Source organism: Panthera tigris, chromosome F2 (assembly GCF_018350195.1).
Source record: "Panthera tigris isolate Pti1 chromosome F2, P.tigris_Pti1_mat1.1, whole genome shotgun sequence".
Taxonomy (NCBI): Eukaryota; Metazoa; Chordata; class Mammalia; order Carnivora; family Felidae; genus Panthera; species Panthera tigris.
In genome coordinates, this window is record NC_056676.1 from 8500573 (window position 1) to 8521503 (window position 20931).

Sequence of the window (20931 nt, forward strand, 5' to 3'; positions counted from 1 at the left end):
TACATCCCAGTATTAACCAGATAAACGAGTAGAAGAGTTCAGCATTCGGAAGCATGGTTATGTCCTCGTGCTCTGGTCAGGCACAACCCCTTCTGCCTGTGGTTCTTCCTCCAAAGTAGTCATGTGTGGCTGATACCATCATTCATGCCTCCAGCTCCGCCATCTCGCCTGGTTTCCACACTCACCTATCTTCCTGGGAAGCCTACTGGATCTGATCATTTGGATGTTCCTCCGGGCATCATCTCTCCTCTTGCATTTCCGGTCTTGGCGAAGGCCCCCCGCCATTTTCCCAGGCCCGAGGCCACATTCAGTTGCCGCCAGGTTCTCTGCCTTCTGGGTCTTCTTCATGCTTGCCTTTGAGGCCTCAAGCCCCTGACTTTGCCTTGCACGTTGTGTCCTTGTGAAATGACAGAGTAAGCCCAACAACTCCCCGACGTTGCACCCAAGGTGTGCCTCCCTTTCCATCCCAGCCCGATGGCCTTCCCTACCTGCTCCTTGGCGAAAAGCTTTCTCGTTGCAGAACTAGTTTTCTGAAGGGATCAGCCTGAACCTCTTCCCCGAAGGGGTGAGATGAACTAGTTCCCCAAAGGGGCCATGTTGTCTCAGGGTCAGTAGTTTGCATTGAAGTTCTTTCCTCCTGGAATCCCTTTACTGACTTTGCCGTGTGGCTCCCATTCTGACTCACGGAGCATTTCCTTCAGGACATTTCCTGCTGACTAACTCTGTCTCCACCTGCCTGAGTTAGGTGCCCTTCCCTAGGTCCTAGTTAGTTGCATCCTCTGTCATGGACTCGTCCCGTTGTACTGTAGCTTTGATTCACACATCCCCGCCACAAGAATACGAGCGTCTCTAGAGCGGGAATGATGTCTGGCCGACGTAAAATTTCTGCCCGAGCAGTAGCTGTTGAATGAATGAATGAACCAGCAAATGGGTATGTGAAGCACGTTTGAGTTCGTTATCTATAATAAAGCATAAAAATATACTCTTTCTAGCCTCTGTCAATGGAGATGTTTGGGAGCTTAACGCCAGTTCTAGAATGGTAAAACCCTGTCATTGCTTTTATATTCCAACAGGAAATATGGGATGTATAAAATCAAAAAGGAAAGACAATCTGAATGGCGATGGAGTAGATTTGAAGCCTCAACCAGTACGTAATACTGACCGAACTATTTATGTGAGAGATCCAACGTCCAATAAACAGCAAAGGCCAGTAAGTAGATAGTCTCAGGGGAGCGTTCCCACAGCAGGATCAAAGCATGGCTGCGTAATTTAAACACCGAATCTGTAACCTGTGCGTGCAGAAAATCAAATCCGTTACTTGGGCCCCCAACAACATTCGATATGCCTTGTAACTTAATCCTTTAAAGAGTTTGTAAACATTTTAGCGATAACCAGGCTCCTTCCTGTCCGAAAAAAAGGGGCCGTTGGTCACCTTCTCCTGTGAAAAGAAAATCACTTTTCACGAAACTGGTGCAAAGACCAGCTCTTTATACATAACGATGAATCTGCCTATCTATCTGGACCCGTATGACTTAGGGTAGATAGTGAGATTAGTGCAGGGGTCTGGAAGCAGAAGGAAATTCTGGATGCAAGCCAGAAGCTAAAAGAAGTGTGAATAGGCCCTTCGGTGTGTCCTGTTTTATCCCACATTTTGTCATTCTTCAGTTAATTCCAAACGGTACCGATTCTGAAGCCGTCAGGACTTTTTGTAGAGAATTAAGAGATTAAAAAAAACACACACAACTAATTCTGCCCCCTGACCTTGCACGGATATCTTTTATGAGTGACATGCTATTCGATGCCGTTGGGAAATGCTTGGCAAAGGAGGACCTAATACTCTATCTGACTTGATGGAAAGGAGGAACAGAGCTTTGGGTAGTTAGTGCTTAAAATGAACTTTATTTCAGGCCTACTGTCCTTTCCATCTACATATAGATATGTATAGGTAGGTAGATAGGTCTGTAGATATACATAGAGATACCTATACCTGTTGATCTATCTGTCTATATAATGGAATTTCTAAGCGTTTAAGCTGGAAGCAGTTTATTAGCCCCAGTGCCTTTATTAACAACTTCCAAAGCGGCTGTAGTCTGACCTGTTTTAAATATAACGCCTTGGCATTACAGAAGTCTGTTATTGTTGCCAAGGCAAAGTTACATATTGTTACGTATGTCAAAATCTCCTGCCACTGTTGAAATTGAGACGTCACTGTTGGCCTCCGTAAAAATAAGTGGAGATAAAGAGTGAATATATTATCGCTATTAATTACCGCACATGATTCTAGACAGAGAAGTGAACGTTACGCTTATATAGAAACTCAAAGTGTATAAGGATATGGCTTTAATAATTTCATCATTATAAATACATGTAACTATATTTAAAAATATTACATAAACAAGCATAGATGTAGAATCGTATTATATAAACATGATTAATAGGAAATAAAACGATTTGGAGAATTGGGAGTCACAAGTAGTTTTCTTATTAGAGACTTAAAAGATCTCAGAGACATTATATGCTAACTAATTTGGATGTAAATTTTAAAAAGTAAAAAAAATTTTAAAAAAAGATGGAGAAAATGGGGGTGGGGGGGAAGATCTCAGAGAAAGAATCTGGCTTTTTCTGGTATCACATGCAATGCATTTTTCACGCTTTAAACCCAAGTTTTCTCCTGAACTGATGATCGAAGATGCCCTTTATTCAGAAAGCACAAAGGCAAATAGTATGAACTTACCATGTTTCCTCTTACTTAATGTAAAGCAGGTGAAACGTTGAGTTGGAAAGCAGAAGTAGTAAAAAAATGGTTGCAACCTTGCACCTCTGTCGTGGATTCTGCATTTTAGTCTGTGCCTTCTGTGGTCACAGATGCCTTTGTCTCACAAGGCTGTTAGCTTGGCCTTATCCCATGGCCGTAGATAACACTCCCAGCTGCAGCCAGATGTGCCAAAAATGCACGCCTTGTTTTGATGACAGAGGAGCCGTGATGGGACAGGCAGAAGTGATGGAATTCAACAACACCCCGAGGAAGAGACCCTTTAAAGAGAAAGAGTTAAGGCGACTGCACTGTATATGTGTTTTGCTCTTATGAAAAGGCTACTGAAACCTTTGTAAATTAAGGACTCATTGATACTTGAAAATCAGCTTGCTGCTTTCAAAGTGATTTAGTCTCTCATCTTCTAATTATTTCCTCTACGTCATTTATAATTGATCATGCGTCGTAATTATGCAAATCCAGTGATTAAAAAATCAGTCTAGAACTTCTTAAAATAAGTCTTCAAGGATAGTATGGACCCATGATTTTCTGCTACCAGAAAATCTAGTGTGTTCTCTCTCCTCTACAGCCCACCCCCAACCTCCTAATTGGAGATTTTATGGGCTAGCTTTCGTCAGAAATTTAAATTTCAGTGCACGCCGTTTCAGTCCCATTCCATTAAGTCACTTTAATCAAAGAGAAAAGTTGCATGATTTGCGGGTCTAAGCCTCCGACAGTACTTTCCTTAAAAGGGGCCCCGGAGGTCTTACCATCCTCTCCGTGGTCACTGAGAGGAAAAGGGATTCGCTTTAAAAAGTAATTGAGGTGGCTTTTGTCCCACAGACCCTGATAATTCACCCCCCAGCAGAAACAACAAAAGATGCCAGCCGTCCCCATGACAGAACCAGGGTCAGCCTTAGGAAGCCTGGATCTGTTAGGACCGGTTCTCAGCTCCTAGGGACAGACCCCTGACCAGTTTTCTACACAAGTCTGGGAAACGCGGAGATCAGCAGTCCTGGCCAGAGTGGCAATCCCGCAAAGCCAGCAGGGACCCCGGCTACCTACCCCCACCCCCGCCCCATCATCTTCTGCTCTGCTCTCCCTGGTGTCTGATTTCCAAGCCTCCACCTGTTTCTAGGCAGAAAGAGCGCAAGGGAGAGGGGGAGCCGGCCCAAAGCACCCCCGCAACCAGTTTGCTTACAGACCTCCTTCCTCCCCACCTCCCCCCATCTGCATAGAATGTCAGAGAGTCAGAAGCATAGCCACTTGGCTGGGCAAATTGCCATCGCACACAGTATTAGGGTCCTGTTACCAAATAAGAGGGAGAATGATGATCGGGTTAGCATCTAGCAGCCCCTGCTTCGAGCCCTGGTGGCTTCCTGCCATCGCAGGCAAGTGACCGTGATAGAGAGTCTGTGGGGAATTGGAGAGACTGTGAGGGGAGAGTCCTTCCACCGAGCTGTGTATGTCAGGACGCAGCTATGCAGAAGTTTTTCTCTCTGTTCTCCTCTGCCCTCCGCCTCACTAAATTGCAAGTCCTAAAGCTCACGTGCTACCGTCAGAAAAACGAGAGAACGTACAACGTGAACGCGGGAGAAAGAAAAGCTAAACGTCAAAATCCTCTTCCTAACAAATGTTCTCTCCTAGGTTCCAGAATCTCAGCTTTTACCAGGACAGAGGTTTCAAACCAAAGGTATGTCTTCACAGCAACATGGCTTCTTTTCTTCACCGTTGCAGGCTCTGCAAGGTAGTCAGCTTGAGTGTTTTTATGTTTCTGTGTAGAAAAACACACGCAACATAAAAGTTATCACGGTGGCCATTTTTTAAAAACAATTTTTCTTTAACGTTTTTTATTTATTTTTGAGACAGAGACAGAGCGTGAACGGGGGAGGGGCAGAGAGAGAGGGAGACACAGAATCGGAAGCAGGCTCCAGGCTCTGAGCCGTCAGCCCAGAGCCCGACGCGGGGCTCGAACTCACGGACCGCGAGATCGTGACCTGAGCCGAAGTCGGACGCTTAACCGACTGAGCCACCCAGGCGCCCCTCACGGTGGCCATTTTTAAGCGTACAGTTTTTAGTGGAAATAAGTACGTTTGTGTTATTGTGCAGCCGTCACCTCCATCCGTGTCCAGAACTTCTTCGTCTCCCCAAACTGGAACTCTGTCCAGATTACACACTAGCTCCCTTCCCCTACTCCCCTCTGCCCCCAACAGCCCCCATTCTACTTTCTGTCCCTCTGAATCTGACTACTCTAGGTACCTCAAATAAATGGGATCGTAAAGTGTTTGTCCTCTCGTGTCTGACTTCTTTCACGTCTCATGACGTCTTCAGGGTTCATCCATGCTGTTGCTTGTGTCAGAATTTTCTTCCATTAAAAAAAAACGTTTCATTTTGAGGGAGAGAGTGGGGGAGTGGGAGGAGGGCCAGAGAGAGAGAGAGGGGAGGAGAGAGGGAATCCCAAGCAGGCCCCACACTGTCAGCACAGAACCCGACGCGGGGCTCACACTCACGAACCTTGAGATCGTGACCTGAGCTGAAATCAAGAGTCAGACACAACCACCTGAGCCACGCGGGCGCCCCAGAATTGTCCTCCGTTTTAAGGCTGAGTAATATTCTGTGGTACGCACTCACCACATTTTGTTTATCCATTCGTTTGTCACTGAACGTTTGGATTGTTAACTCCTTTTAGTTTTTGTGCGTCATGCCGCCATGAACGCGGCTGAATAACTTCTTAAGTACAGAGTTGGAATGAATTATAGTCGCGGGCCTGTACAATTGGCGATGACCGATAATGTATCCGGTGCATATAACACGTTGTTTACCGTAGGCCATGTGGGCTGTGCGTCCCCCTGGGCAGGACTCCTTTGTGTCTGACAGGGACTTACTAGCACGTTTCCACTGATTCATTCTTGAATGTCTTCCTTCCCGGTCTTCGGTTGTAGATCCAGAGGAGCAAGGAGACATTGTGGTAGCCTTGTACCCCTACGATGGCATCCATCCAGACGACCTGTCGTTCAAGAAAGGAGAGAAGATGAAAGTCCTGGAGGAGTGAGTACGCCCCCGCACGCCGTGCCTGCTGTCCCTTAGGCCACCGAGGCCCGACCCCTCATTTGGCTTCCCGCCTCCTTGCTCGCCAGCAGGGCTTTGGGAATGGAAGGAGGAAGGCCACAGGAGCTTTCCTCTTATGTGTGGCTGTGAACAGTCTCCAGGTGTCCCTTTGAATCCAGACGCTGGTTCCTTTCTTTATCCATCTGTGTCACCTTAACAAGTTTGGGTCTGCGTGGAATTGGCACGTTATTCTAATGCTATGTTTGTTTAGTGATGTTGCCCAAATCCAGACTGGGTTTATGGGTCCAGCTTGGTTTGAGTTCTAAGGACACTGTGTTGAAGCAGCGTTTTGGAAACGCCCCTGCTCGGCAGTTGTAGCCCTCGTGGGAAGACACTTAGGCATCATCATGTCCTTGACCTCTCTGTGCTGACTCACAGACCCGTGACTCAGACCCCAGGGGCTCGGAACTGAGGATACGGATTTCCTAGGTATTTCCCGCTGATCTGGCATACGTTGTCCCCTTGGCCCACCAACCACGTTGGAGGAGGGAGACCCCGTAGTAAATACAAGGGGCTAAGTGGTTAAGAGCAGCTGTCACTTACCGGTTGCAGTCCCGGCTCTGCCTCGTGACGACTCTGTGATCTCGACAGGCCGCTTCAGCTCTTGGTTTCTTGACTTATGAAATGGGAATGGCGGCACCTCGGTCTTGGGGGTGATGTGAGAATTAACGTGCGTGTAAATACGGCACGGGCGTACCACAGGCAGCAGTGCGGTGTCACTGTGGTTGTCGTTCATGTCTTGTGGACATGGAGCCCGACTGAGTGCGGGAATTGGAAGCCGATCATAGTTGAGGCTCGTGGGGACCCATCCATTCTGCCTCCTTCCCTGGCCCCAGCCTCCTCCTTGCCTCTGTGTGGAGGCCAAGAACATGGGGACGAGGCTGCCTGCTTGGAATCATTTATTTTATGGTTTTCCTTTCCTTTCCTTTTTTTTTTTTTTTTTTTTTTTGTTTATTTATTTTTGAGAGAGACAGAGTGCAAGCAGGGGAGGGGCAGAGAGAGAGGGAGACACAGAATCCAAAGCCGCTCCAGGCTCCAAGCTGTCAGCAGAGAGCCCAGTGTAGGGCTGGAACCCACGTACTGTGGGATCGTGACCTGAGCCGAAGTCGGATGCTTAACCCACTGAGCCACCCAGGTGCCCTGAATATATATATTTTTGAGAGAGAATATGTATCTTATTTTGAGAGAGAAAAGGAGGAGGTGGAGGGGCAGAGAAAGGGAAAGAGAAAGAATCTCGAGCAGGCTCCACACTGCCAGCGCGGAGCCCGACGCGGGGCTCGAACCCACGCACGGCAAGATCATGACCTGAGTCGAACGAAGTCAGACGCTCAACGAACTGAGCCACCCGGGCGCCCCTATTTTATGGTTTTCTATTTCTTTCTTTCCACGGCATCTGTCTATGGAAATTAATGTTTCCATATTTTAACAAAGGAGTTTATAACCTAGGAACTATGGTTCATTAGTCCCTTGACTCCCGCTCTGTAAGGGTCCTAAAGCATTTCTTAGATGTCCCGGGTGGAAGCCGCAAATGTTGCTTCTGCCCGATGGGAGCCCTTTCTACCAACTCTTGTTTGCACAGCACTGAGCACGGTGACCCAGTTGCGAGACTGTTTGCCCCTGCCTTCATCTCTAAACGTATTTGTGTTTCAGCAAAATGAGTGAATTTCCCACTGGATTCTGGGGTTCCAGGGATCCTCTCACTCTCCCTCGCCCCCCAAAACAAACACCTTAAGACAATTGCAGTTCTTGACTCATTGGACACGAACACTTCTCGATGTCTGTTTCCATTCCAGACATGGAGAATGGTGGAAAGCTAAATCCCTTTCAACGAAGAGAGAAGGTTTCATCCCCAGCAACTACGTGGCCAAAGTCAACACCTTGGAAACGGAAGAGTGAGTCCTTTACACGTTGTCATCTTGGGTGATTTGTTTGTTACATTGGCCGTCATGTTTATTCCTTATCTTTTTCTTTTTTTTTTAAGTTTTTAACTTTATTGTGAGAGAGAGAGAGCATGTGCAGGAGGGGCAGAGAGAGAGAGAGAGAGAGAGAGAGACAGGGAGAGAGAGGGAATTCCAACCAGGCTCCCCACGGTCAGCGCAAGGAGCCCGATGCGGGGCTTGAACTCACAAATTCGCAAGACCGTGACCTGAGCTGAAATCGAGAGTCAGATGCTTAACCCACTGAGTCACCCAGCCACCCCCCCGCCACCCCCCCCCCCCCCGATTGCTTCTTTTTCCTTCCCTGGAGCATAATACCCATGAAATGTCACAATGTCTTCTCAGGTGGTTTTTCAAGGACATAACCAGGAAAGACGCCGAAAGGCAGCTTCTTGCGCCCGGGAACAGTGCTGGGGCTTTTCTTATCAGAGAAAGTGAAACGTTAAAAGGTAGGAAGTGGTTTAAATCCTCTGATAAATCACTACTAAACAGATCATTCTTAGAAACTAGTCTGGAATTCTTTTTTTTTTTTTAAAGAAAGATATATTATGTTCTGGTAGTGAAAGTTTTATAGTTTGGTAACAAATGACTCAAATGATTAGTTTTACTACTAAAAGTAACATAGGAAGCAGCCCAATTATGGCCATTTCTTACCACACTTTATGTTTGCTGGGCCTCTTCCATTATTATTTAGAGTAAATCTTGAAATCTTCAGAGAAAGAAAATCAAAGTAACTTCTCAATTCAGCGAAATCATAAAAACCTATTGCGAGGAAGGAAAAGGGCATGTTGGTAGGTTTCATAGCAAACAAAATACTAGCCTCATGTGTCAAGCGGACTTGTTTATAGGACTTTAGAAATTATGCACTCCATCCATACTTAATTTACATTTTGCATATTTTATGGCAAAATGCGTACTATAGTGTTGCATAAGGCAGATCTTCTAAAATATAAGCATAATCTTTACTTGTGTTTTTCCCTCACAGGAAGCTTCTCTCTTTCTGTCAGAGATTATGACCCTGTGCATGGTGATGTTATTAAGCACTACAAAATTAGAAGTCTGGACAATGGGGGTTATTACATCTCTCCACGAATCACTTTCCCTTGTATCAGTGACATGATTAAGCATTACCAAAGTAAGTAAAAGCCGACGGTCAGACAAGGCAAAACAGATGATTATGAGATGTAGGGTTTCAGACACTTTTTTATACTAAAATTCTTCTACATCGTACATCTCTTGGAAGAAGTTGGAGGATCATACTCTATAATTGATTCTAAATTCATCTATAATTAAATCCGCATTTAAAGTCAGATTTGATCCTAGTGAATAATCATCCTGGCCCTTCCGACCTAGTCCATGCCGTTTCACGGTTAATGTCCCAGAAGGGTGAAGAGCAAAATGAATATTTTTTTCCACGTGGTGCATATTTTTACAACACATGTTTAAATATTTGGAATTGGAATGCAGATTCACGGATACGTGTCTTTGTAGACGCATGTGTATATGTGGTAAAGGTAATAAGGTAATGCGCATGCTGGGTGAAGGAAAACAAAGGACAATGACAAGAAAATATTTAGAAGTGGCAAGTCAGTGGTCCTCTGTCTCCAGTGCCGGTTCTCAGCCCTGTTAAGCCAAACCCATGGGCCGCCTCCGGGTTCATTCCCTGTGTGATTGAAGTCGGTTGTGGTGGGCGGCCGTGGGTACTGTTTATTTCTGCAACCCACTCTGAGGCAACATACACTGGAGGTTTGCAAACCGTATTAGTCGATAAAATCAAGGCACGTTTCAAATGGTCTCTCATGTAAGAATTTCAAAAGTCATGAGGACACAAAAGATACCCGCACGACATTTTAGGTCCGTAGACTACGTCAGGCCGAAAGCGATCGCGCCGGCAGTCGAAATTTCTTCTTATATGTCGGTGACATACAAAGTGGGACGTTGCATAACCTCTTTGAATTTGTGTTCTTTCAAATCAGAGCAGTCAGATGGCTTGTGCAGAAGATTGGAGAAGGCGTGTATTAGTCCCAAACCGCAAAAGCCATGGGACAAAGACGCCTGGGAGATCCCACGGGAGTCCATCAAGTTGGTGAAAAGGCTCGGTGCTGGGCAGTTCGGAGAAGTCTGGATGGGTGAGTTGCGCCTCTGGGGGAGGCGACCAGGGAAATAAGGGCCCAAGCTAATTTTGGCGCGTTTTCTCAGCCAAACACTAAACCGTGCCGGAAGCATCCTTGCTTTTGTTTGGCTCTGCCCACCTGACAACAAGGACTGGCCTGCAAATCTGTTTCGACTCTCTTCCTTGTAATTCTCTCTCTTCTTTTTTAAAAAACGTTTAATATATATTTTTAAATTTTAGTTGAATTACGGTTGACATTCAACATTATATTCGTTTCTGGTGCACGAAAATAAGCGATTCAGCAATTCTGTGTCCTGCTCTGCCCACCATGAGAAGTTTAGTCAACCGCCTGTCGCCATACAGCATTATTACAATATTCATAAGTGGAGGTTTGTACCTCCTACTCCCCTTTGTCTATTTCACTCCCACCCACCCCCACCTCAGTAACTCTCTCTTAGAATAAATGTTTCAGGGCACTTGGGTGGCTCAGTCGGTTAGGTGTCCGACTTCGGCTCAGGTCATGATCCCACAGTTCACGAGTTTGAGCCCCGCATCAGGCTCTGTGCTGATGGCTCAGAGCCTGGAGCCTGCTTTGGATGCTGTGTCTGCCTCTCTCTCTCTCTGCCCCTCCCCCGCTAGTGCTCTGTCTCTCAAAACTGAACATTGACAAAAATTTTGGAATAAACCTTTGTAAGGAAGAGGGCAGTGGGTCATTCTCCTGATTGTTGTACTTGTTCATGATTCTCTCATGACTGGATTCTCAGGACACCTATCTTAAGTGCAGGACAGGAAAAATTACCTTCAGGGTTAGGATCACCCTTACTAGTGGCCATAATAGGACACATCACACTTACTTCAGTGTCTCACCAAGGAAGTTTCTAAAGATGTTCAAAGCGCCACCATTAATGAATCATTCCTTACCGTTAACTCCTGCCTTCTCAGGCTGACAAGAAGTACACCAAAATTATAGCACTGGCTTCTCCAGGGGACTTTTCCCCCACCCCCGTCTGTCTTTTCTAAAGTTTTTACATGGAATGTGAATTGCTTTTTCTTTTGTGATAGAATTTTTAAGACCTTTTTTTAAAAAAAGTTCATGTTCCCCTCAAGGTTCTAACTGAAAATGCAGTTACTCTTGTTAAGGATAACATGTGAGGTCATACACATCTCATTGGGTCACTTTTTCTGTGCCAGCTTTATGTGAGTGAAAGCAGCTATGATTTCTAGAGAGAAAAAGGGCTAGCAGCTTTTAATACTGTGCAGTCCCAGCCGGGCAGAAACCAGAGACTCTTCCAGCCTGCTGTAGCTATATAGACATTTCACTTGCCCACCCAGGGGTCTGTGAGGGGGAGAGGTTTCTCCTCTAAAATCTTGGCCCCTGGGATCAGAGTATTGCCTACGAAATCCTGCTGGTGCTGCTTTAGTTGAAGCAAGTTTTAAATATGGCAGACGTGGCAACTGCGTGGATGGAACTGGAGGGTATTATGCTGAGTGAAATTAGAGAAAGACAAATACCCTATGACTTCACTCATATGAGGACTTTAAGACACAGAATAGATGAACATAAGGGAAGGGAAGCGAAAATGATATAAAAACAGGGAGGGGGACAAAACAGAAGAGACTCTTAAATATGGAGAACAAGCAGAGGGTTACGGGAGGGGTTGTGGGAGGGGGGATGGGCTAAGTGGGTGAGGGGCACTAAGGATTCCACTCCTGAAACCATTGTTGCACTATATGCTAACTAATTTGGATGTAAATTAAAATCAAAAATAAATTTTAAAAAGTGAAAAACAATTAATAAATATGATAGACACTGACCCAGCATATGATGAATTCTTACTGCACTGGAAGTCTGTGAACAAACTATGGAATTCGGGTAAATTACAATTCTCCATCTTGGTTGTCACATTTCAGAACCAGTCAGTAGTTCATATTGGACATGCCATTTCCATCCCAGTCATCAGATTCCTGGGTGTGAGTGTTGGCTGCAGATGTGGCCTCTTCTTACTCCTACTCTGTGGCTCAAGTCATAATATCAAATTCCCCCTTTCTCTTCTGCTCTTCTCTTTTTTATGGAGGTAAAAATCTGTGTAACGTAAAATCAATCACCTTAAAGTGAACCATGTTCAGTGACATTTACTACATTCACATCGATGGGCAACCACCTCCTCTGTCGACTTCCAAAATATTTTCACCACCCTAAAAGGAAGCGCTGTACCCATTAGTAGTCAATCCTCATTTCTTCTGCCCCCAGACACTTGCGACCACCATTCTACTCTGTCTCTATGACTCTGACTAGTCTAGGTACCTCATGGAAGTGGAATCGTACAGTATTTGCCCTTCTGTGACTGGCTTCCATCACTTAACATAATGTCCACAAGGTTCAGCCACGTTACAGCATTTGTCAGAATTTTATCCTTTTTATGGGTGAATAATAATCCCTCTTTTTAAAAAAAAATTTTTTTTTAATGTTTGCTTTTGAGACAGAGAGAGAGAGAGAGCACGAGCAGGGGAGGGGCAGAGAGAGGAAGACAATCCGAAGCAGGTCCCACGCTCTGAGCTGTGAGCACAGGGCCTGACCTGGGGCTCAAACTCACCAATTGTGAGATCGTGACCTGAGCTGACGTCGAGCACTTAACCGACTAAGCTACCCAGTCACCCCAGTATTCTCCCTTTTTTGAAAGTTTGTTTATTTTGAGAGAGAGTATGTGCTTGTGTGCGGGCGGAGGAGGGGCAGAAAGAGAGGGAGACAGAGAATCCCAAGCTGACAGGGCAGAGCGCGACGACATGGGGCTTGATTTCACGAACAGTGAGATTGTGACCTGAGCCAAAATCGAGAGTCGGACGCTTAACCGACTGAGCCACCCAGGCGCCCAATTCTATGGATATATGCACAATTTGGATATGGATTGGTATGGATATAGCACAATTTGTTTATCTGTGTATCTGTTGATGGATTTTCGGGTTGTGTCTACATTTTGGCTATTGTGAATAATGCTGCTATGAACATTCATGTACAGATTGTATAGACCAATAGTCTCATTTCTCTTGGGTACATACATTCTTTTAGGAGTGAAACTGCTGGGTCATGTGGCAATTCTATTACTAACTTTTTAAGGAATCATCAAACTGTTATCTGCTCATTAAAAAAAAAAAAAAAAAAAAAAAAAGGCCACCTACTTTATTCCCCTGAGGTATTTGTATTTATTTCTTAATAGGCACAGAATAGGGGCAGGAATAGTACAAGAAACATTGCAAACCCTTCACCTGAGTTTACTAGTTAGTAGTTTGCTATGTTTGCTTGATCTTTTTTTATAGATACACACACATACACATACACGTTTTATTTTCGTCGTTGTTGTTGAACCACCTGTGAGTGAGTTACAGATATGATGACTTTGCACTCCTAAATACTAAAACATGTGTCTCCTAAGAGCAGGGCTGTGATCTGACATGATACGTTGGCCATGTTCAGGAAATCTAACACTGATGCATGTGATTATCTCATAGAGTCCAGGATTTCTCTAGCTGGTCCCAGTAATGCCCTTGAGCTCCCTAGGATTATATATTTGCATTTAGTTGACATGTCTTCGCTATCCTTTGATCTGGAACAGTCCCTTGGCCCTTCATCCGTTTTGACGCTGACATTTTATAGAACCTGGGTCATTTGTTTTGTAGACTGTGCCTCATTTGGATGTTTTCATGATTTGGCTCCCACGATGCCTTCGTGCGTAAATAGTATCCAAGTACTAAGCGATGCTGTGTCCTCAGGGCATCTACCAGGAGGCACAGAATGTTAGTTGATTCCATCATTGCTGATGGTCTGTTTGGTTTTGATGAAGTGCACCAGATATGTCCATTGTAAATATTAGCTTTCAATTCCCTTTCGTAATTAATGAATAATCTGTGAGGAGATTAAGATCATGTAAATATCTTCTGCTCCAAAAGAGCTTTCCGCAAATGGTTCCAGCATTATCTGCTCATTTTCAATTCTCTTCCGTCTCAGAAGCCATAACTTCTCTAAAAGGAAGCTGTCCCTGCCCTCCTCCACACTCTCGCAAACATGACTTCTCCAACCCTGCTGGCTCCCTAGGGACCCAGGGACCTGCCTTCTCCCCCTGGCCATCTGAACGCTCTTAACTCCCTGTATTTACTATGACTCTGAATGGGGAGGAGATGATCGAAGTGAGCACAAGGAAGTAGAAGGACGGAGGAGAGGAAGGAATGTCCGAGTGACATGGTGTCCTCTGGGCACGTGTTCGATTATCTCTCGTACTCATTACAATAAGTCTGCGAGATCAGAATTATCGTCGCTGTTGGATAAGCAAGGACTCTAGACTCAGATAAGCAACTTGCCCAAAGTCATTCAATGTAGCGAAGAAGCCAGGCACTCTGGCATCCCAGAGGCCTAGACTCGCTTGCTAATAAGCTATTTAGAAATTAATTTGGTCTCCTCGGTTTCCTCATCAGTAAAATGGGCAAACAACTATCTTCTCAGTTGCCGAAATGAAGCATGAGATTATATACCTGACATGTTTCCTATAGAATATGGTTCTGTGCCCTCTACTTTTCTTATCTGTATTTGACTATGGCCACAGGAAGCTATATTTTAGTGGATTTTCCCCCACTTTCAATCAGAAATTCAAACTATAAATAATAATTCAAACTATTTATAAAACTATAAATATAAATATAAAAAAAAAAGTTCGACTTTCCCGTGAATATTTTTTGGCAAAGGAATTGCATACTTGAGGGGGAAAGCAGAGGGAGCTTAAGCAGGGTGTACTCATCTGCTCTGAAACAGTAACCCCGCGTGTGAAGGGACAGTATGGCCTTTGGTTCCGACCTCCTTGTGTTCAGCTGTGAAGCCAAGAGGAAGGCATCAAACTACACGCCATTTGCCCCCAAGAGATAAGAGTGAGATCTGGTAGTCTGGGAAGCTATCGCTTGGAGGGGAAGACCTTATGATAGTCCTCTTGTATCTTCTTAAAACCGTCTTGAGAGTTGGGGCGCCTCGGTGGCTCAGTCAGGTAAAGCGGCCGACTTCAGCTCAGGTCACGATCTCGCCGTCTGTGGGTTCGAGCCCCGTGTGGGGCTCTGTGCCGACAGCTCGGAGCCTGGAGCCTGCTTCCGATTCTGTGTCTCCCTCTCTCTCTCTGCCCCTCCCCTGCTCACGCTCTGCCTCTGTCTCTCTCAAAAATAAAATAATGTTTCAGGAGAACGGTAACCACTGCGCCAGCTTTGCGATGGTGGCGATCACAAGTGCCATTTGAAATTGACAAGGGGCTGTGCTAGTGGGAAGTCAGGGGCGAGGTAGCAGCGGAAGGGGGGCGCACCCAGCCGAGTAGACCTGCTCACGGCCCAGTGTTGCCCTGAGCGGGCCCAAAGCTATGCTGAAATTGTCACCTGCAGCTCAGGCACGTTGGTCCCTCTGAGATGCGGAAAACCTCTGCTGCACTGCAATTCTAGATACGTTAAAGCTTCCTGCCCATTTCTCACCCTTCCCTGTTCATGGGCATCCACTGGCCACGTGCTAAATATTCACACTGACTTTAGAGAACATATTCTAGCATGTGCCCAGGTGGTGGGAGAAACTGAAGTTTAGAAGAGAGGAGAGTGGGGCATTGAAAAATACACAGTGTTACTTTTGACTTAAACTCTTTGAAAGGGGGTAAAAGCCTTGTGAAAAATTCATTGTTTAAATAGAGTTGCTAATAATTTTATGTGTGTTTTGTTTACTTTTGAGAGACCGAGAGACAGAGCGTGAGCAGGGAAGGGGCAGAGAGAGAGAGAGAGAGAGAGAGAGAGAGAGAGAGAGAGGGAGACACAGAATCCGAAGCAGGCTCCAGGCTCTGAGCTGTGCACAGAGGGAGATCAAGCTCAAACCGCGAGATCACGACCTGGGCCAAAGTTGGTCGCTTAGCTGACTGAGCCAGGTGCCCCGTTGTTCCTAGGTGTGTGTGTGTGTGTGTGTGTGTGTGTGTGTGTGTGTGTGTGTGTGTGTGTGTTTTAAGTTTATTCATTTATTATTTCTGAGAGAGAAAGAGAGCACGAGCAGGGGAAGGGCAGAGAGAGAGGGAGACACAGAATCCGGAGCAGGCTCCGGGCTCCGAGCTGTCAGCACAGAGCCCGACGTGGGGCTCAAACTCAGGAACTGTGAGATGAGGACCTGAGCTGAAGTTGGATGTTTAACCAGCTGAGCCACCCAGGCGCCCCTGTTCCTGGGTTTCTTAATTAAACTTTTTATTTTGAGGGATGCCTGGGTGACTCATTCAGTTGAGCTTCTGACTCTTGATTTTTGACTCTGGTCATGATCTCACAGTTCGTGGGTTCGAGCCCTGCTGGCAGCACAGAGCCTGCTTGGGATTCTCTCCCTCTCTCTCTGCCCCTCCTCTGCTCATGTGTGCTCTCTCTCTCAAAATAAATAAACATTAAAAAAACTTTTGATTTTGCGATGATTATAGATTCACCTGCAGCTGTAAGAAATAATACACAAATTAAAACATATCTGTGCAAACACTTCTAGATGAATGTTTATAAGAGCATTATTCATAATAGCTAAAGACCGTAAACAACCCACATGTCCATCCATGCAATGGATACACAAAATGTGCTGTTTCTGTCCAATAAGATATTATTCAGCAATAAAAAGGAATAAAGTAGCTGACACTTGCTATCATGTGGGTGACCCTTGAAAACACTGTGTTAAATGACAGAAGCCAGACACAAAGGACCACGTGTTAAGTGATCCCATTTGTGTGAAATGTGGATAGGCAAATCTATCGCTCCGAGTAGATGAGTGGCCACCTTAGTGGTAGGGCCAGGAGGATGGGGACGTGACTGTCAATAGCTATGGGGTTTCTTTTGGGGGTGATGAAAACATCCCAGTAATTGATTGTGCTGCTGGGCCCACAATTCTGAATATATAAAAACCAATGAATTGTATGCTTTCAACAGGTGAATGGTATGGCATATGAATTCTCTTTCAATATTCGTGTGTGTGTGTGTATGTGTGTGTATATATACATATATACACACATATACACACACATACATACACACACACACACACACACACACACACACGTACTATACATAAATAGTACAAAGAGATCCCATGTGTCCTTGACCTAGTTTCCCCCAGTGGTAACATCTTGCAAAACTACAGTATGATATCCTTGCCAGGATATTGACGTTGATAGTTGTTTTTTAATCATGCTTTTCTCCTCTAGTCTTGTATTAAAGGAAGGAAGGGAAGAGGAAGGGGGTGGGGAAGGAAGGGAAAGAAAGAAGGAAAAAAAGAGAAAAGAGCAAATAGAAATTTTGATCTGGGATCTTTTGCAGATACGGTTCTATGAATTTGGCTGTCAAGGGAGAACTTCCTTTGCTATTGAAATAATGTCCATGTGCTGAATGCATTTAGCAGAGGAATACTGGGAATCAGACCAAAAGAATAAATGATTGGTGACACTATGTTATGGATCAGAGGTCAAAGGGTGCCCCCCCCCCCCCCGCCCTGGGTGTATCTGTGTCTCCTTCCATCTGTCCAAGGGTTGGTGTAAAAAGCAAGGTCTGCAATTTAGAGCTGCCTGAGTTTAGTTTCTTATTTCTCTTTTAGGATTTTGTATCTCAAGAGATGAGCCGACTAGTTTTTCTCATTGATAGCAAAAGTAGAACAAATTAAAAATTGTATCACTGGTAACCAAATAAAATCATATTTTTGTGACATTCAGAGACTACCAGTCACATTGTACGGTCCAGATTTTTCTGGTCTGCAACGCACGAACAAATACTAGGAAGTGACCTGTTTTAGGGGAGGAGAGGGTGGGGCTAAAAGAAAGGAGTTTCTCCCTCAAGCTGTTTCCTCTCGTTCGTGTGATCCTCTTGACATCTGGCTTGGTGACACGTTTTCCCCCATGGATTGTTGGATTCCAGGGGAACTGACTGCTCAGTGAAGCCAAAGACGATGTTTCCTGTTGCCACTTGATCTGCGAAGAGACTTTGTAGAAGAAAGGGAACTTGTTTTCCATTGAATGTTGCCTGATACATTTTTGAGCCAGTTGCATTGAAATTTAATCACCAGCCAACACCAACCACATGCGTCTCTTGTGAAAACCAGCTTCCATTTTGCGGTACTTAGGAGCTTTTTAGCAAATTAGTCACACCCGGAAGTAGAGCTGTCTCAAAGTGTCACACTAGCTTTCTTTAACTGTGCCAAAATGGCACTCTTCAAGAAATTCTTCACTTTCAAGTAATTCTTTTTTAAATGTTCATTTATTTATTTTGAGAAAGAGAGAGAGGGGGCACGCATGCGAGTTGGGGAGGGGCAGCGAGCGACAGAGTGAGAGAATCCCGGGCAGTCTCCACACCTGCCAGCACAGAGCCTGGCACGGGGCTCAATCTCCTGAATCATGAGATCATGACCTGAGCCAAAATCAAGAGTCACATGCTCAACAGACTGAGCCACCCAGGCGCCCCCTCAAATGATTTTTGAAAAAAAATCCTCGTCTATCTGTAATGCCGACCCAAATCTCCATGACTAGGTTAATTGAACCTGTACCCTACGGGAGAATATCTCGGCAAAGTACAGTCTGATCGTTAGTGCCGAATAAAAATCATGCCTTTAGGGCAAGTCGGAGACCTGCCCTCTTGTTTAAATACCACTGCCCCAAGACGCCAGTGAGTTTGGAAGCTGCTGCAATCTTGAGCTGTGCTTGATGGAACCGTTTTATTCACCGTTCATCTCAACCTCCTTATCAGCAATTTTAATATCTTTAACAGCTGTGCTGTTTCCTGACAACTTTTTCCCCTGCCCTTGGAAAGCATTTTTTTTTTTCTTCATCCTTTACCCATAATTTTATTTATGTAAAAAGGCTCAGTGAGTTCCATTGTTGGATGACAGAGCGAGAGCGGGTTTGTTTCTTTCATTTTTATTGCTGGGTGAGCTAACCGGCAGACTGAAAAGTGTATACAACACAAATGTTCAATATCACAAATAATTATGAAATGAACACTGGTGCGGTGGCCGCTGAGACCACATGGTGGAAACTTACCAGCACGCAGCAGCCCCCACTTATCCTTTACCAACCACAACCTCACCGTCCCCCAAAGGCAGCTGCCATTCTGGCTTTTGTGATAATTTCCTTTTCTTTATTCTTCTGTTACTTATGCACATGGGGGTGTGCATCCTTCAGAATATAGTAGTTTTGCCTGTTTTTAAACTTTATGTTAATGAGTCATACCAAAAACTACCCTTTTATTTTTTTTTTAATTTTTAAAAAATGTTTATTCGTTTTTGAGAGAGAGAGACAGGGTGTGAGCAGGGGAGGGGCAGAGAAAGAGGGAGACACAGAATCCAAAGCAGGCTCCAGGCTCTGAGCTGTCAGCAGAGAGCCCAACGCGGGGCTCGAACTCACGAACCGGGAGATCATGACCTGACCCCAGGTCAGACGCTTAACCAACTGAGCCACCCAGGCGCCCCCAAAAAACTACCGTTTTCTTACGTCTTGCCTCTTCTGTTCCACATTATAGTTGTGAGATTTCATCCATGTTTTTGGGTGTGGCTACAGTTCATTTACCTTCATCGCTATATCGCATCGTGTTGTACTCAAGATGTAGAGAGGTTTAGCTATTAATTTCACCATTTGCTTTTAAATGTTAGAGAGGGTGAGTGAGCAGGGGAGGAGCAGAGAAAGAGAGAGAGTGGGGGAGAGGCAGAGTGTGTGGGATAGAGGATCCGAAGCAGGCTCTGGCTGACAGCAGTGAAACTGATCCGGGGCTCGAACTCATGAACCGCGAGACCGTGACCTGAGCCGAAGTTGGATGCTCAACTGACTGGGCCACCCGGGCACCCCTGATTTCACTATCTATTGATGAAGCTGGACGTGTTCCCAGTTTTCAGCAACTATGAATGACAATTCTGCCGGGAACCTTTTTGTAGTGGATCAAGGGTCCATGAGTTTTTCTAGGGTGGCCAGGAGTCACTTTGCTGGATCACGGGAGTATGGATCTTCAACTCTACCAAACACTGCCAGCTGTGTTTCCAAAGTGCTTGTCCCAGTCAAATATACAAGAGTTCTCAGTATGCCATTTCCTGATCAACAGAATTGTATCTAGAAGGAGGTGGGCCACAGGTCAGCACAGCCTGTGGGGGGGTGGGGGGTGTGGCAAACACTCAAATGATTGCACTTGAAAGGAGGCTGGTCTGTCAACATCCTTCATGGGCCCCTGGGAATATTATTAAAGACAAGCTTCAAGCTCGATTTCACTGATGCTCAGAAAAGAGCACACAGAAGGCCTTGGGGAGCTGCCCCAATCTCTCTACCATGGTCATGTGCTCACCAACACTCAAGTTGTCAGGCTTTGTGATTTTTGTCAAGCTGGGTGGTGGCTTCTTCCTATAGCTTTATTTGCATTTCTCTGATTACTAATAAGACTGAGTTCTTTTTTACACGTTTGGCAGCCATTTGGACGACTTCTTTTCAAAATGCCCATTCAAGCCTCTGCCCATTTTTCTATTTTTCTTATTGATTTGTAGGAATTCTTTGTATATTCTGGACACCAGTCCTTTGTCGGTGTCAAAGGGAGTGTATTTTCTTGCTCTGTTTTGCCACTGATACAGTCGTGTCACTGAGGATCTGTGTAGAAACCTGTTTTGCATTTTATCTAGTTTGTGTTTTGCATTTATTATTGAAGTTTGGCACACAATGTTACATTACTTTCGGAGGTACAACAATGTGATCTGGCCATTCTGTACATCACTCACTGTTCACCACAGTAACATAATTGCAGTATTATTGACGAGAGTCGCTATGCTGTACTTCTCATGTCTGTGACTTATTCACTTTGTAACAGAAAGTTTGTACTTCTTCATCCCCTTCACCTATTACACCCATCCCTGCACCCCTTCCCCTCCGGCAACCACCAGTTTGTTCTCTGTTGAGTCTGTTTTTGGGTTTTTTTGTTTGTTCATTTATTTTACGTTGTTTTTTGTTTTCATTTTTTTTTTGTTTGTTTGTTTTTTT

The 20931-nt window shown here is 45.0% G+C and overlaps 1 protein-coding gene across 3 annotated transcripts in view; it reads left to right on the top strand.

The window, feature by feature from the left end:
- Positions 1 to 20931, top strand: part of LYN (LYN proto-oncogene, Src family tyrosine kinase) — a 123068-nt gene that overhangs the window by 55306 nt on the left and 46831 nt on the right. For 2 of the 3 annotated variants that reach the window (XM_042972813.1, XM_007092683.3), the window contains exons 2-8: positions 1074 to 1210; positions 4400 to 4445; positions 5695 to 5800; positions 7654 to 7752; positions 8143 to 8246; positions 8783 to 8932; positions 9774 to 9926. In XM_042972813.1, the coding sequence (XP_042828747.1) occupies positions 1079 to 1210; positions 4400 to 4445; positions 5695 to 5800; positions 7654 to 7752; positions 8143 to 8246; positions 8783 to 8932; positions 9774 to 9926 (790 nt within the window). In that variant the 5' untranslated portion in view covers positions 1074 to 1078. The remainder of the gene's footprint in view (positions 1 to 1073; positions 1211 to 4399; positions 4446 to 5694; positions 5801 to 7653; positions 7753 to 8142; positions 8247 to 8782; positions 8933 to 9773; positions 9927 to 20931) is intronic. The other variant, XM_007092684.3, reaches the window with a different exon arrangement.